The 13,424-nt window shown below is 46.4% G+C and overlaps 1 protein-coding gene across 2 annotated transcripts in view; it reads left to right on the forward strand.

The window, feature by feature from the left end:
* Nucleotides 1–1,168: 1,168 nt before the first annotated feature.
* zgc:174895 overlaps nucleotides 1,169–13,424 on the forward strand; it is a 33,752-nt gene continuing 21,496 nt past the window's right edge. Inside the window, exons 1-3 of one of the 2 annotated variants that reach the window (XM_068009977.1) lie at nucleotides 1,169–1,318; nucleotides 12,517–12,588; nucleotides 12,885–13,008. In XM_068009977.1, coding sequence (XP_067866078.1) covers nucleotides 12,886–13,008 — 123 coding nt within the window. In that variant the 5' untranslated portion in view covers nucleotides 1,169–1,318; nucleotides 12,517–12,588; nucleotide 12,885. The remainder of the gene's footprint in view (nucleotides 1,319–12,516; nucleotides 12,589–12,884; nucleotides 13,009–13,424) is intronic. The other variant, XM_068009976.1, reaches the window with a different exon arrangement.

The following is a 13,424-nucleotide window of genomic DNA, read 5'->3' on the forward strand; positions in this document are numbered from 1 at the left end:
CTCCCCAAGTGAATGATATTCCCCATGGCCTCATTGAAGGCTGTTAGTGGCCAGGAATTTGGGAGTCTTTGCCCTGCACAGGTTCACTTTCTCCTGTTATGAGCCACCTTGTCTTGCAAGCAGATTGGTATTGTTGAGTCACTGGATTTTACAGCAGTGACAGTAGTGCATTCCAATGTGCAAAAGTGTAAATGAAGATAAATCACATAGCTGGGCAGCATTAGAAGAATTTGTGCAGTGAAGCCTTTTTAAGGTGTCATTGTTCCTGGAGTTGCTGTGGTAAATTGCAGCTGCAATATGTAGCCTACTATAGTACCAGCATGTCTGATCATCATTGAAAGAGCAGTAGGGTAGTCTGAATGCTTTTTATTGGGTAGCATTAAATTTGTAAGAATTTAACAGGCACTCTGTGACATGAATACTAGAACATGTTATATGGTACAGATGTGTAGCTTTTTATTGGCAACTTTCTCAAGGTCTTTCATCTTCTTATGCATCTGACCCCAAGCCATCTGGGTTCTGAGCACAGAATTGACCCCATCTGCTACCTCCTCACAGATATGTTATACAGTTGTCCACTTAGGAGAGTGCCCTGTGGTGCTAAATTGTCCTCCTAAATTCATGCAGTAGGACCTTCACCTTTCTCAGTAAAGTGAGGAGTTTCAGTTCCCTCCGAACTTCATAAATCACTAAGAGTCTCCAATTGCTGGCTGAATGTTTTTTTCTTTTATCTCCTAATGAGTCCCTTGCTTTTACATGACTGCTTGCCTTTTAATGGCTGCTGAAACTCTTGAAATGGGTTGCAGCACTGCAGGAAATCCATGTCTACCCACGTAGAGCAATGAGATGCACCGTGGAGGTGAGATCTTAAAGTGCACACCCAAGGAACACCCAAATCTGCAAAAGCTATCTTGTATTAGTATTGGAATCAGAAAAGCTACGTTTGGAATCCTAATCTGTTGAAATTACAGGCTCACAAACAGCAATTGCTAGTCTACATTCTGACAGCAGATTTCCCCAGAAATGTACAGATGCCCAATGATTCAAGGTCTGGAGTTTGAAAATAATTGATCTGCATATTGAAACCTTTAAAGTTAATTCAGAGCACACTAGTTTATCAGGGTACTTTGACCCCACAGCAATACCTCACAGGTTAATAATATATAACGGGAAAGGAACAAAGTCCAAAAACAGGGGACTGAAAATTTCTGAGAAAAGAAGCTTGAAATAACCATCAATTTATAAATCAGATTTTCCTAGGAGGAAAGTTTATAAAAGTGGAGAGACACTAATTTAGGAATAATCAACAGTCAGAAAGGTAAATAATTTTAATAATTTTGTTCATTTGAGAATGGGATTTTAAAACGTGATATGGTGGGATGAAAAGTAGATCACTGTCAACAGAAATACAAAGTCTGCTTTTCAATAATATGCGATTTTCTATAAGGGGGAAAGGTTGTATTTTTATTTTGTTGTATTTATAAATTACATTTTGTAATTGTCCAGTAGTTATACAGAGTAAAAATATCCTCTAAATACTACTGCCTGAAAGTTCTGGACAGTTTCTGCACTGGGAATCCAGTCGTACCTATGGAAAAATGGGTTTTATGCTTTCGAGTTTTCATCCAACAAGACTATCGTTTCTTTTAAATTGCATATTTGAATTGATACTGTAATGGAAATAATACACGAGAGACCCACTAAATATGTCAGAATAAATTAGGGCTTGTCCATTGAAGTATAAGTTTAACTGTGTGCTAAGTTTTAATTCTTACCAAACAACTCACCAAACAGTGCTGAAAAATTAACTTCTACCAGGGTGGGGTCTCACTCCTTCAGATTTTAACTCTTGTTGGAGATAGTTTAAAGAAATTAAAAATTAAAACATTTTAAATGTTTTTCTTTCTTTTTTAACCTCTCTCTCAAAACCATCTTTCTTTCCCTCTCTTTATTTCACTTTCTGTACATTATTTTACATTGAATTTAATATTCTACTTTGCACTTCAGGGGCTGAATGTTTAGGCCCCAATGGGGTCAGAAATGGAGGTAGGTGGGTGCGAAAGTTCATGCCGCCAGCTGGCATGCTGGATTCATGGCACCATCCCGCCCATTTCCCAGAGGTGGGAAGGGGGAGATGGGGGTGCAGCAGGGCTAGCTGCCCACAAGTGGCAGGTAGGCAATTCAGCTAGTTAGTGCTGTACGAAGGCCTATTGTCAGAGGCTGACTGGAAAATTCCAGTCAGCCACCAGGTCCTCAGAGGTATCAGGGAACAGTGCAGCTGCCTGGAAGCAGCCTCCCGGCGGCAGACCGAGGGACCAGCGCTCCAGGCAGGCTTAGGGGCCCTCCCTGCCTGCCTGGCTTCAGCTGCAGCTGCAGGCCATCCTATGGAGGGGTTCCCTCACCACAATGGTGGCCCGGCTGCCAAGGGCATTTTTTCAATTTTAAATTTAGAAAAGTTGGAGAGAGGGTGCCTTCATTTGGGCCACCGTATCTCTCACTTACCTGAAAAGGCAACCCGCTGCTCCTTCAGTGCTGGAGGGCCTCCTATTGGCCCTCCAACTTTGAGAGTCCGCCCACCATCCTTAATTAGACAGTGAGCCCACCCTCTGGCCATTATTTGGCCAATTTGGGGAAAATCACAGCCAGCTGGATTGTTTTCCACACAACCTCCTTGGTTCTGACCTCCATTTGAACCTGATGGTGGGGTCCTGATGCCCACAGGGAAAATCCTGCCCCGGTTTAGACTCTAGGGGTGAAATCTTGCCAACTTAGTCACTGGCTCAATGGCGCGACCATTTTTGGGTTTGGCACCCAACCCCCTCGATGTGCACCCTTTTGTAGTTGCTCTTTACCAGAGCAAACCAATTAACATTCCGCCTCTGAGCTCCACAAGAACACAAGAACTAGGAGCAGAAGTAGACTATATGACCCATCGAGCCTGATCCACCATTCAATACGATCATGGCTGATTTTGGGCTTTAATTCCACTTTCCTGCCCACTCCCCATACCCCTTGATTCCCTGCAAGACCAAACATTTATCTATCCAAGCCTTAAATGTATTCAATGATGGAACATCTACAACCCTCTGGGGTAGAGAATTCCAAAGATTCACAACCCTTTGAGTGAAGTAATTTCTCCTCATCTCAGTGATGAATGATTGACCCATTATCCTGAGACTGTGTCCCCGTGTTCTAGATTCCCTGATCAGTGGGACAAATCTCTCAGCTTCTACCCTATCAAGCCCTTTCAGAATCTTGTATGTCTCAATTACATCACCTCTCATTCTTCTAAACTCCAGAGAATATAGGCCCAATTTCCTCAGCCTCTCATCATAGGACAGCCCCTCATCCCAGGGACCAATTTAGTAAATCTTCACTGCACTGCCTCCAGTGCAAGTATATCCTTTCTTAAATGTGGAGACCAAAACTGCATACAGTATTCCAGGTGCAGTCTCGCCAAAGCCCTGTAGAATTTTAGTAAAACCACTTTATTCCTGTACTCCAATCCCCTTGCTAGAAATGCCAACGTGCCATTTGCCTTCCTAATAGCCTGTTGCACCTGCATGTTAACTTTGTGCATTCCTTGTACGAGAACCTGCAAGTCTCTCCGAACATCAACACTTACCAGTTTCACATCTTTTAAAAAATATTCTGCTTTTCTATTTTTACGACCAAAGTGAACAACTTCACACTTCCCTACATTATACTCCATTTGCCATCTTGTTGCCAACTCACTTAACCTGTTGTTACGGCCAGGTGAGAAAGGTGTCTAGGGCTCCCTCTCAGCCTCCACCTGGTCTTACCGTAACAGAGTTTAATTTTAAACACACCGTGTTTTTAGCTCCCCCTTCGTGAATCGTTGTTCACTTCTTTCCAATTATAAGGCAAATAGGTTTTCTTAGATTTAAAGAGGAAAGGTTGAAATTTATTAAACTTAAACTCTAATTCAGTTGATGCCTACAGATACCCGCGCGTCCACGCTAGCATACATATGCGATACACACATGCAAATAGAGACAGAAAAGAACAGAAGAAAAATAAAGTGGAAAAGTTTGAGGCAATATCTGAAGAGCTTTTGTTATGGTTCTTTGAGCTCATTGTAGAGTCCTTGATTGTAAGTAGTTCTTGCTTTTCGATGGGCCCCAGTATTCTTCTTAAACCTTGTTCACAGTAGACTTTTCTCTCTTGGGGTTCATCTGTCTTCAGTGGATTCAGAGGCTTGTGAGAAAGAGATGGGAGCAGACAGGAGAGATCTTTCTCAGTTCAAACTCATTGTGGCCAGTTCAAAAGAAAACCCAGGAACAGCCAGTTAGTCATGTGACCAGCTGGTCTAACCAGTCCTGGCCCTTGTGGATTGTATCCTCCTTAGCAGGCCCTGGAATGCGCTTCCTCACCTTCGATATCTGTTAGTGCGTAAATGTTTTTTTCCAGCCACGGCTGATCTGTTTAACAAGTCATTTCCTCACTCCAACAGCAGCTAAAAATCAATGTTCATGACAAAACCAATGTGCCTCATTCCTGGCAGGTGGAGGTCTGCATAACACTTTCTATATCTCTTTGCAGCCTCTCTACATCCTCCCCGCAGCTTACCTTTCGACCGAGCTTTGTGTCATCAGCAAATTTAGGTACATTACTCTCTATATTAATGGTTTGGATGAAGAGACAGAGTGTAAATAGCTGACATCCCCGACCAATTAGGGAAGGAGGGTGGGATGACACATCCATTCTGACAAAGAAAGGATTTCTAATTAAAGGGAACATGGCATGTTTCAGAAAAGCTCATCAGCATTAGGATTTTTAAGACTGCAGCAACCACAGGAATAGACAGGAGATTTAGGAGTTCTGTTCCTCTGGGTCTGTCACACTTACCTGGAGGTCCTGCTGAGGGATCTGAGGAGCTGCAGTGAGTTGAGCCCTTTCAAGGTCTGGAGGAAGAGGACAACCTCCCCAACCAAGCAAATGTGGATGGAAGTGGCCGAGGAGGTCAGCTGCAGAAGTGTGATTCCTCCATAACCTGGAGACAGTGCATCAAGAGGATGCAGGACCTCAGGAGGGTAGGAAATGTGAGTGGGCTAACACTTTCAGGTGCCAAGCCCCATACTGTGACATGCTCAGCATTCTCCTGCACAGCACTCCTCAGGCCAAGACATCTTGCAGCTTCACTCATTCCCCTCTCTGCAGGAAAATCACAACCCTATCTGAGCAACCAATGCTCTCACTTACCCTCATCCTATTGCCCTCTTGTACCCTTGCCTAACAGTGATCCTGCACAAATGTTGTTTTTCCCTCCTCTGCACACAGTCCATTATGACCACTCACACCTCTCTTCTTTCTCTCCTTGCAGGACTGGAGAGCACACAATTTCAGGAGAGGCAGGGAACTGGGGATGGGGGGGGGGGAGGGGGGGTGTTTGGTGGGTGACAGGGAGGGGGTGAGGGGAGCCCTCCAGCGACAGGGACCTTGTCTGCCACCAACAATGCATGTCGATCTGATCCACTGGGAAGGAGGTCTTGTGCCAGTAGGCTGCAGACGTCAGCAGTAACTTGCCATGACAGCCTGAACCTCATGAAGCACTGGTGCCCAGACATGTAGAGAGAACTGATCCTTTACAGTACCTGTGTTGGGGGTCTCACCTCCTTCCACTTGAATTGCAGTGTCTGTCTCCTCTGCCCTATGGAGGGGCATGTGGCTGAGGCGAAGGCAGCTGGCGTCGCTGCAGTTGGCACTGGTGTGGCTTCTGCTGTTGCTCCTCAGCAGAGGTGGAAGGTGCAACTGCATGGGTTGCTCTCGTGCCATGGTGAAGGCTGACAGCAGGGAAGTGCAGCTGAAGGTGAGTGAAGCACTAGACCGGTGAAGTGCCATCCAAAAATCACCTGTCAAGCAGTGAAAGCACACTCTGAGTGCAGAAATGCTTTGTATTGAAGTCTCTCGATGTCCATGGCTGGAGCTTGTCAGTTTCACTGAAGAAGCTCTTCCCACTGTTCACTGGCCTTGGTGACTTTGGTGAGTTACTAACAGGTTCCACGGCTGTGAAATCCAGGATTCAGCGTTAAAACAGTTAACGATTGATTTCTTAATGACCTCTTCCACTTCTCAATGGGCGGCACAGTGGCGCAGTGGTTAGCACTGCAGCCTCACAGCTCCAGTGACCTGGGTTCAATTCTGGGTACTGCCTGTGTGGAGTTTGCAAGTTCTCCCTGTGTCTGCGTGGGTTTCCTCCGGGTGCTCCGGTTTCCTCCCACATGCCAAAGACTTGCAGGTTGATAGGTAAATTGGCCATTATAAATTGCCCTTAGTATAGGTAGGTGGTAGGGAAATATAGGGACAGGTGGGGATGTGGTAGGAATATGGAATTAGTGTAGGATTAGTATAAATGGGTGGTTGATGGTCGGCACAGACTCGGTGGGCCGAAGGGCCTGTTTCAGTGCTGTATCTCTAAATCTAAATCTAAAAATCTAAATCAATGATTTACCTGACAGATTGAAGGGAGATCCCCACTCTCTTTCAATTCCGGCCTGGGTAAAGTCAGAAGGGAGCAGGATCATGCTGGGATCCTAACCTGACGTCACTCTCCCGGACTTCCCCACCTCGCTCGCCCCCAAGCCCTGAGAAAACTCCCCCCCATGTGCCTCAGTAAGGATTCTTTAATCTGATTGGTTGAAGAGACATACCAATTTTTGAAGGGACTGCAAGTGCCCTTAGAGCTCCAAAAAGGCGTCCGCATGCGTGTGGACATTAGTGGGGCAAGTTACACTGGACACCATGTCTGACGCCAGCAGTTCTGTTCTGGAAATTCAGCTTCCAATTAACCTCACACAGCTGAACGTGCACTTGACTGTCTGGAAGACCCCATCCCCATCCTCTTCACCCACTAGCGCTATCTAAAGGGATCATCAATGACTTCCAGGTCAGTTGCTGATTGATTTCTTCTGGTTGTTGCTTTGATTCTACAGTGTTTGATGCTTTCTATGGGTGTTTAAAGTTGCAGAAGTCTACTGGAAGTCATGTGGTAGGTGCTGAAGGACTTTTTGTTGACTTCAAGACTTCTGCACAAACCAGTTACTTCTGGAGATGGATGCACGAGTATGCATTTCCCCTTAGGTAAAGCATGACTTGGAGAATGAACAGAGGCTACACTGAGCAGGACAAGCTGCTGGAAGAGGAAGGAGGAGGAGGAGAATGGTTCTCAGCAGGAAGCCATATCTACCCAGGGTGTTCAGGGAGCAATTCCTCTACCTGAATCTCAGTAAGGAGCCAGGTGTGAGACATCTGCATTTCAGTAATGATGTCCTCACCGAAATCTGCCACCTGCGGCAACCACAATTGTAACCACACAGGGCAAGGACAGCATTGTCAGTGGCTGTGAAGATGACTGTGGCATTGAATTTTTATGTGTCTGTCTCCTTCCAGGCTGGAGCTGAATATATTTGCAACATCTCCCAGTTTGTCAGCCACTGGTGCAGACGGGAGGTCTCTATTCAAACGGAGCTAACTACATTCCATTCACTTTTGCCAGGGACAAGCAGGCGGAGTGAGCATGTGGTTTAGCTAGGATTGCAGGCCTCCCCATGGTGGAGGGTGCCATTGACTGTTCACATATGACATAATGGGCACTGTCCGATACTGGAAAATCAATGTTCAGCTGGTGTGTGACCACAGGCAGCAAATAATGCAAATCAATACCTGGTCTCCTGGCAGCAGTCACAATGCCTATATTCTGTGGAATTCCAATACACCAGTTGCATATGAGTCACCACAGTAGGGTGGCTACTGGGTGACAAGAGCCATCTGCTGATGGTATGGCTGATAACTCTCATGTACCACCCGCACACATGCAGCATGCGTTCAATGAAATTCATGCGGCCACACAAAATGCGATAGAGCTGACAAGGTGTGCTGAAACAATGGCCAGAATTTTATCTGTCAAATAACTCCTGCCGCTGGGACCGAAAACAGGTCCCGAGCCTGTGTGGGCAGACAGCAGGGCCCCGGGGGCAGTTTACTGGTGGTGGTCAATTAAGAGGCCACCGCTGGGACAGCCAATTAAGGACAGCAGCCTGCCTGTCTGAATTGCCCGCCCAATCAGAGGTCCAGCAACTCAGCAGCCTCAGCAGTGCCACCGACAGACATGGCCACAGCTGAGGCTGCAGGGAGAACAAGAGGGCGCTTCCATGTTGAGGTGCCCTCGAAGAACGGGTAAGAATTTTTTTTAATGCACCAGGGACAGGGAGGCAGGCCCTGGCGATTGGAGGGGTCAACCCTGCAGTGGCTGCATCGGAGCTGCGGTGAGGGGCCATTACCACCAGGCGGAGCCCTTCCATGGACCATGGAGTGGCCAGAAAGGAAAGGCCACCCACCCCACCCCAATCCAGGAAGCCACTGGGAGGCCGCCTCGATATACCTGGTGATCTCCCCCACATGGCGGGGGCCCCTCCTGATGCCAGTAAACTGCTCACAGTGGGGCGTAAATTGACCGTTAATTATCCACCTAATTGAATTAATTGGCTGCCTACCTCCAATCGGCAGGTATCTCCGCTGCTGCCATTCACGCTTCTGGTAATATCCCGTGGCAGTGAGAAGACATCTGGCTTCCCTCCTGATGCCTTACGCCACCATTTTACAAGCTCTCCCACCTCCCAACCCATCTCTAGGGTGCTGGTAAAATTCTGGCCGATGCTTCCACTGCCTGGCCCACTCTGGATGAGCCCTGCAGTTCTCTGCATAGCGGGTGTCTGGACTCATGGTGGTGTGCAGCATGCTGCACAACCTCGCCATTATGAGGGGACAGACCTTGCCATCAGCTATATGACAAGCAGCTGAGGAGCAGAAGCATGAGGAGGAAAAAGGTGAAGAGAAGCAGGAGGAAGGGAGCAGGAAACCTAGACAGCCCTTTGCTGCCTGGAATGCAATACCAATTAATGCAACCCCAATTCCCAAATCACTAACACATTACCTTCCCACTGTCACTGACCATCGCAATGCCCACTTGGCCACAATGCAAAAATAACATCCACCATAAAATAAACATTTCAAACCAAAATTTACAAATGATTCATTCCAAATTGCAGACAAAAGTCAACAAATCACCCTTCTGCATTCCCATAGTGCCTGTCTTCTGTGTGCCATTGTCTGTCCTGGTGCTCCTACACAATGCTACCCTAATAGCTGCAGCATGGCTGATGGAAAGCTGTTGACGTTCAGTAGAGGAAACTGAAGATACCTTTGGTGGGCGACCCCAAGCAGTTCTGGGCCTAGCAGGTCCAGCTTCAGACTGCTCCCATCTTGGTCTGTGCTGGTTGGCTGACAGGCAACAGTATGGGCACTGGTGAAATGGCAGGGGTGGAAGGGTAAGTGCTGTCTTCCTGAGAGAGGACAGCAGGTCCGTGCTCCATGGCTACCCCCCCCCCACCCCGCCCCCCACATTGACAGTGCTTCAGCAATCCTAGTAATCTGTTGGAGGACAAATTGCTGGAATGCTATGACACCCTGCAAGCCCCTTTGCACGCTGTAATCCAGCAGCAGTCAGAGTTTGCATGGCAGCAGTCAAATGCTGCAATGGAAGCTGCGACATCAGTAATCAGACGCTGCATCATGGTTAGATCCACAAGTGTGTGAATGGACTTGGCCACCCCAAGGGCATCTTCCATACTGGAAAGAATGGGTTGCTAGCTCTGCGCATAGTCCTGTGCCAAGTTGGTGCTGGACTCCTCCAAGCTCCTTGACATTAACCGGAGACCTTCCGGCAGGCCTACCAATGCACCAATGCATTGTGGATACTCATCAGCCTTCCTCTGCAAGCTGCACCATTAACGTCCTCACCCGAGTCTATGCTGTTGAACCTGTATGCAACTTTGCCCTCCAGTGAGCTGGCACCTGTGCTATCCATGACCAACTGCAGCCCAGTTGTGCCCAGTGTCTCATCCACGTGCAGTTCCCACCTCTAATCTATCCTCTAAGATACACGCAGTGTCAATACGAACTGATGGCTGTGAATGTGAAAGCAATTGATGGTACTGTATCTTCATCATCACTCTCTTTTTGGTGTTCCTCCACTGCCTGAACAGGTTGCACTTTTTGAATTTCTGAAAAGGAAAAGGCACAAGAGTAAGGTTGTGGTGCGGGAGGGGTGGGAGAAAAGTAAGAGGTGCATGTCTACACCAGCTGCAGCTTGTAAATCAGAACTGAGTGTGGGATGAGGGGGAAATGGGATGTATGAGAAAGATTAGGTATGAGGATACTGTCACTTCCGATGCTTTCAGCTGTGTCACTGGCCACAGTCTCAGCAATGGGTGCTCCAATAATGGCCAGCACCATCTCCTACATGGGGGTTAGGGCATGCAGATATGCCTGCTCCCCTCGGTTAGCTCTTACTGCCTCCAGTTCTGTGCCACCTCATCCTGCAAGAGAGAAGAAGGTGTGCAAGTGAGTGTCATGCAGTCTGTTTGACTGATGTGGCCATCATGCTTGAATAGCTGACAGTGTGTGCAAGCTGTGAGATGTGGGTGTGGGGCTTGCAACAGTGCTAAATGTGTGAGTGTGAGGTGACGCATATGAATGTTAGATATGAGGCCTGATTGATAGAGATTGTTGTTGGTGAGTGATTGGTATGTGGTGATTTGAGCAGTGGCAGAAGCTATTGGTACAGTTGGTGGAATATGATGTTTGAAGATGCATTCATTGACCTGACTACTGATGTGAGGTTGGTGAACTTCTTAACAGCACTGCATCCAGGTAGTTAACATCCTGGGGGTTACCATTGACCAGTCATATAAATACTGTGGTTACAAGAGCAGGTCAGAGGCTAGGAATCCTGCGGCAACTAACTCACCTCCTGACTCCCCAAAGGATATCCACCATCTACAAGGCACAAGTCAGGAGAGTGATGGAATACTCTCCACTTGCCTGGATGGGTGCAGCTCCAATAACACTCAAGAAGCTCAACACCATCCAGGACAAAGCAGCCCGCTTGATTGTTTGTGGATGGGTGTCATTCATTCCCTCCACCACCAATGCACAGTGCCAGCAGTGTGTACCATCAACAAGATGCACTGCAGCAACGCACCAAGGCTCCTTAGACAGCACCTTCCAAACCCACGACCTCTACCATCTAGAAGGACAAAGCAGCAGATGTATGGGAACACCATCACCTGCACGTTCCCCTCCAAGCCCCATACCAGCCTGACTTGGAACTATAATCGCCATTCCTTCACCGTCGCCGGTCAAAATCCTGGAACTCCCTTCTTAACAGCACCTCACATGGACTGCAGCGGTTCAAGAAGGCAGCTCACCACCGCCTTCTCAAGGGCAATTAGGGATGGGCAATAAATGCTGTCCTAGCCAGCGATGCCCACATCCCATGAATGTATAAAAAAAAAGTTGGAGCTTGACTCCTCGCATTGATCTCCATGGTTATTTGCTTCCACTGCCTTTTGACTGTCTCCCTGGAGGGCCTCCTGGAGATGCAGGACACCTCTCCTCCTCTCCACTTTCTCCAGCAAGGCCTCTAGTGCAGCACCTGATTGGTTGGTGACACCCTGTTTTTAGCCCTGTTCGCACAGGTCCCAGATCTCTGTTGAGGGCACTGCGCTGAAATTGTTCTCTAATGACTGTGAGTTGCTGTGCAGAGGCCCACTAAAACTGTAAACAGCTGTAAGCATAGTGAGCAGAGAATGGTATTTGTTCACTGCTGACTGCAAAGTCCAGGTCAATATTTCTATTCCTATTTGAAAAATCAACATTTTAATGTAGTTTTATATTGCCTGGCAAACACATATCCAAACAACCCCAGAAATAAAATCCTGCCTACACTATCATTTGAGACAGAATAAATTTCTATCAACATTGAAGCAAATTCTAAAACTTTTCCTTTCACAAAGATACAAAAAGCAGGCAGAAAAAAATGCCAATGAAAAAGCTCACAAAAGGAAACAATCTAATTAACGCCGAGCTGCCTCTAATTCTCTGGGTGTGACAGCATGAGTGTCAAAGCTCCGCTACTGGAAATACAAACAGCATGCTAACTCAAGTCACTCGTCTTGCAATGCTGTGGGCTTTGCAGACTTCCTATAACCGTTTGACAGTTGGGTTTGTTTGAAATATGATAAGATGCAAAATAGTTATAGAAAGACTCAAAAAGTAGTCGATGTTGAGTCCAATATTAAGAAGCAGCAAATAATTTTCTTTTAAATCAGTATATGTTACACTATCATCTTAATAGCTAAGACAGTCTTGACCAGCGTCAAGGCCTATTTCAGGCTTCATGGGTGGAGCTAAACTATTTTTGCAGCTGACCCTAGATTAAGTTACAACTTTTGACACGAGCATTACTAAAGCAGTCCCAAGGCACAGGAGTCGATCTAACTAAGTAATAGAAGCCATTAATTTTTACCCAAGATAGAGCCAATATTTTACTTGATATCCACTTTTGGTTTCACAAGTGATTAATATGAAAGTTACAGAGATGGCTTTCATATAACGGACATGAAAAAGAGGCTATTGCTAATGATCTTGTTCCAGAGTTTGAAGGGGAAGAAGAAAAGCAGGTTGAAGCACGAGTGGTAGCTCCCGAGGACAAGGAGGAGGAGTCAGGTATGCTTGGGCCTAACACAATTATGACATAATGCAGACATTAAAAATGGAAGCCTGTTGACATTAGGAAATGAACAGATGATTCGGATTCCTTGAACTAATTGTGGGAGCTTCCAAAAACAAAAATTACATTTTATTTTATAATGTCAATAGGGTTAGATAAAGTAAGGAAGCTCATGTGGAGCTTAAACACTGCTGTAGACCAGTTGGGTCGAATAGCCTGTTTCTGTGCTGTAATTTCTACGTAATTCTACATATATTGGTTGCGCTTTGACCGGGTTTTATTTTTTCTCTAGCATGGAAGCATTGACTATCCCACTGGAACGTGAAAAAAGTTGGTATTTAGCTCTCATGGCACCCAATGTAAAGGGTCCACGGTATGCCTGGCTCGATCCATCCAGACTGTACTGTAACCAACAGGTAGGTAGACTCAGTAATATGCAATGCGTTAAAATCAATGGTAACGACATTGCGCAGTATAGCTTGTGCAATGCAATAATAATGTAACTGTAGCTCACCAGACATTTACCCCTTCCTAGCACAGGAAAACTAACAATCCAAATACACAAGTAAAAAATACATGCTACAATTTATGTCCTATTTTTGGGAGCCTATCATTTCTATTTTAAAATTGTTACAGTTTGAAGGAGCCCTGTTGTGTGGTTAAAATAACAAATTACTCAGGCTCAGGCCAGCATGAACTGGGCACAGAGAAAGATCCCTGTGCAGGACTGGCTTGAGCCAAACCCAATATAACCAGAAGCCTGAACAGGGAAGTATTGATGGCTTTCCAGTGAGGCCAAACCTGCCAGAATCTGGATTGAGATTGAGGAAGA

Source organism: Heterodontus francisci, chromosome 30, assembly GCF_036365525.1.
Source record: "Heterodontus francisci isolate sHetFra1 chromosome 30, sHetFra1.hap1, whole genome shotgun sequence".
NCBI lineage: Eukaryota > Metazoa > Chordata > Chondrichthyes > Heterodontiformes > Heterodontidae > Heterodontus > Heterodontus francisci.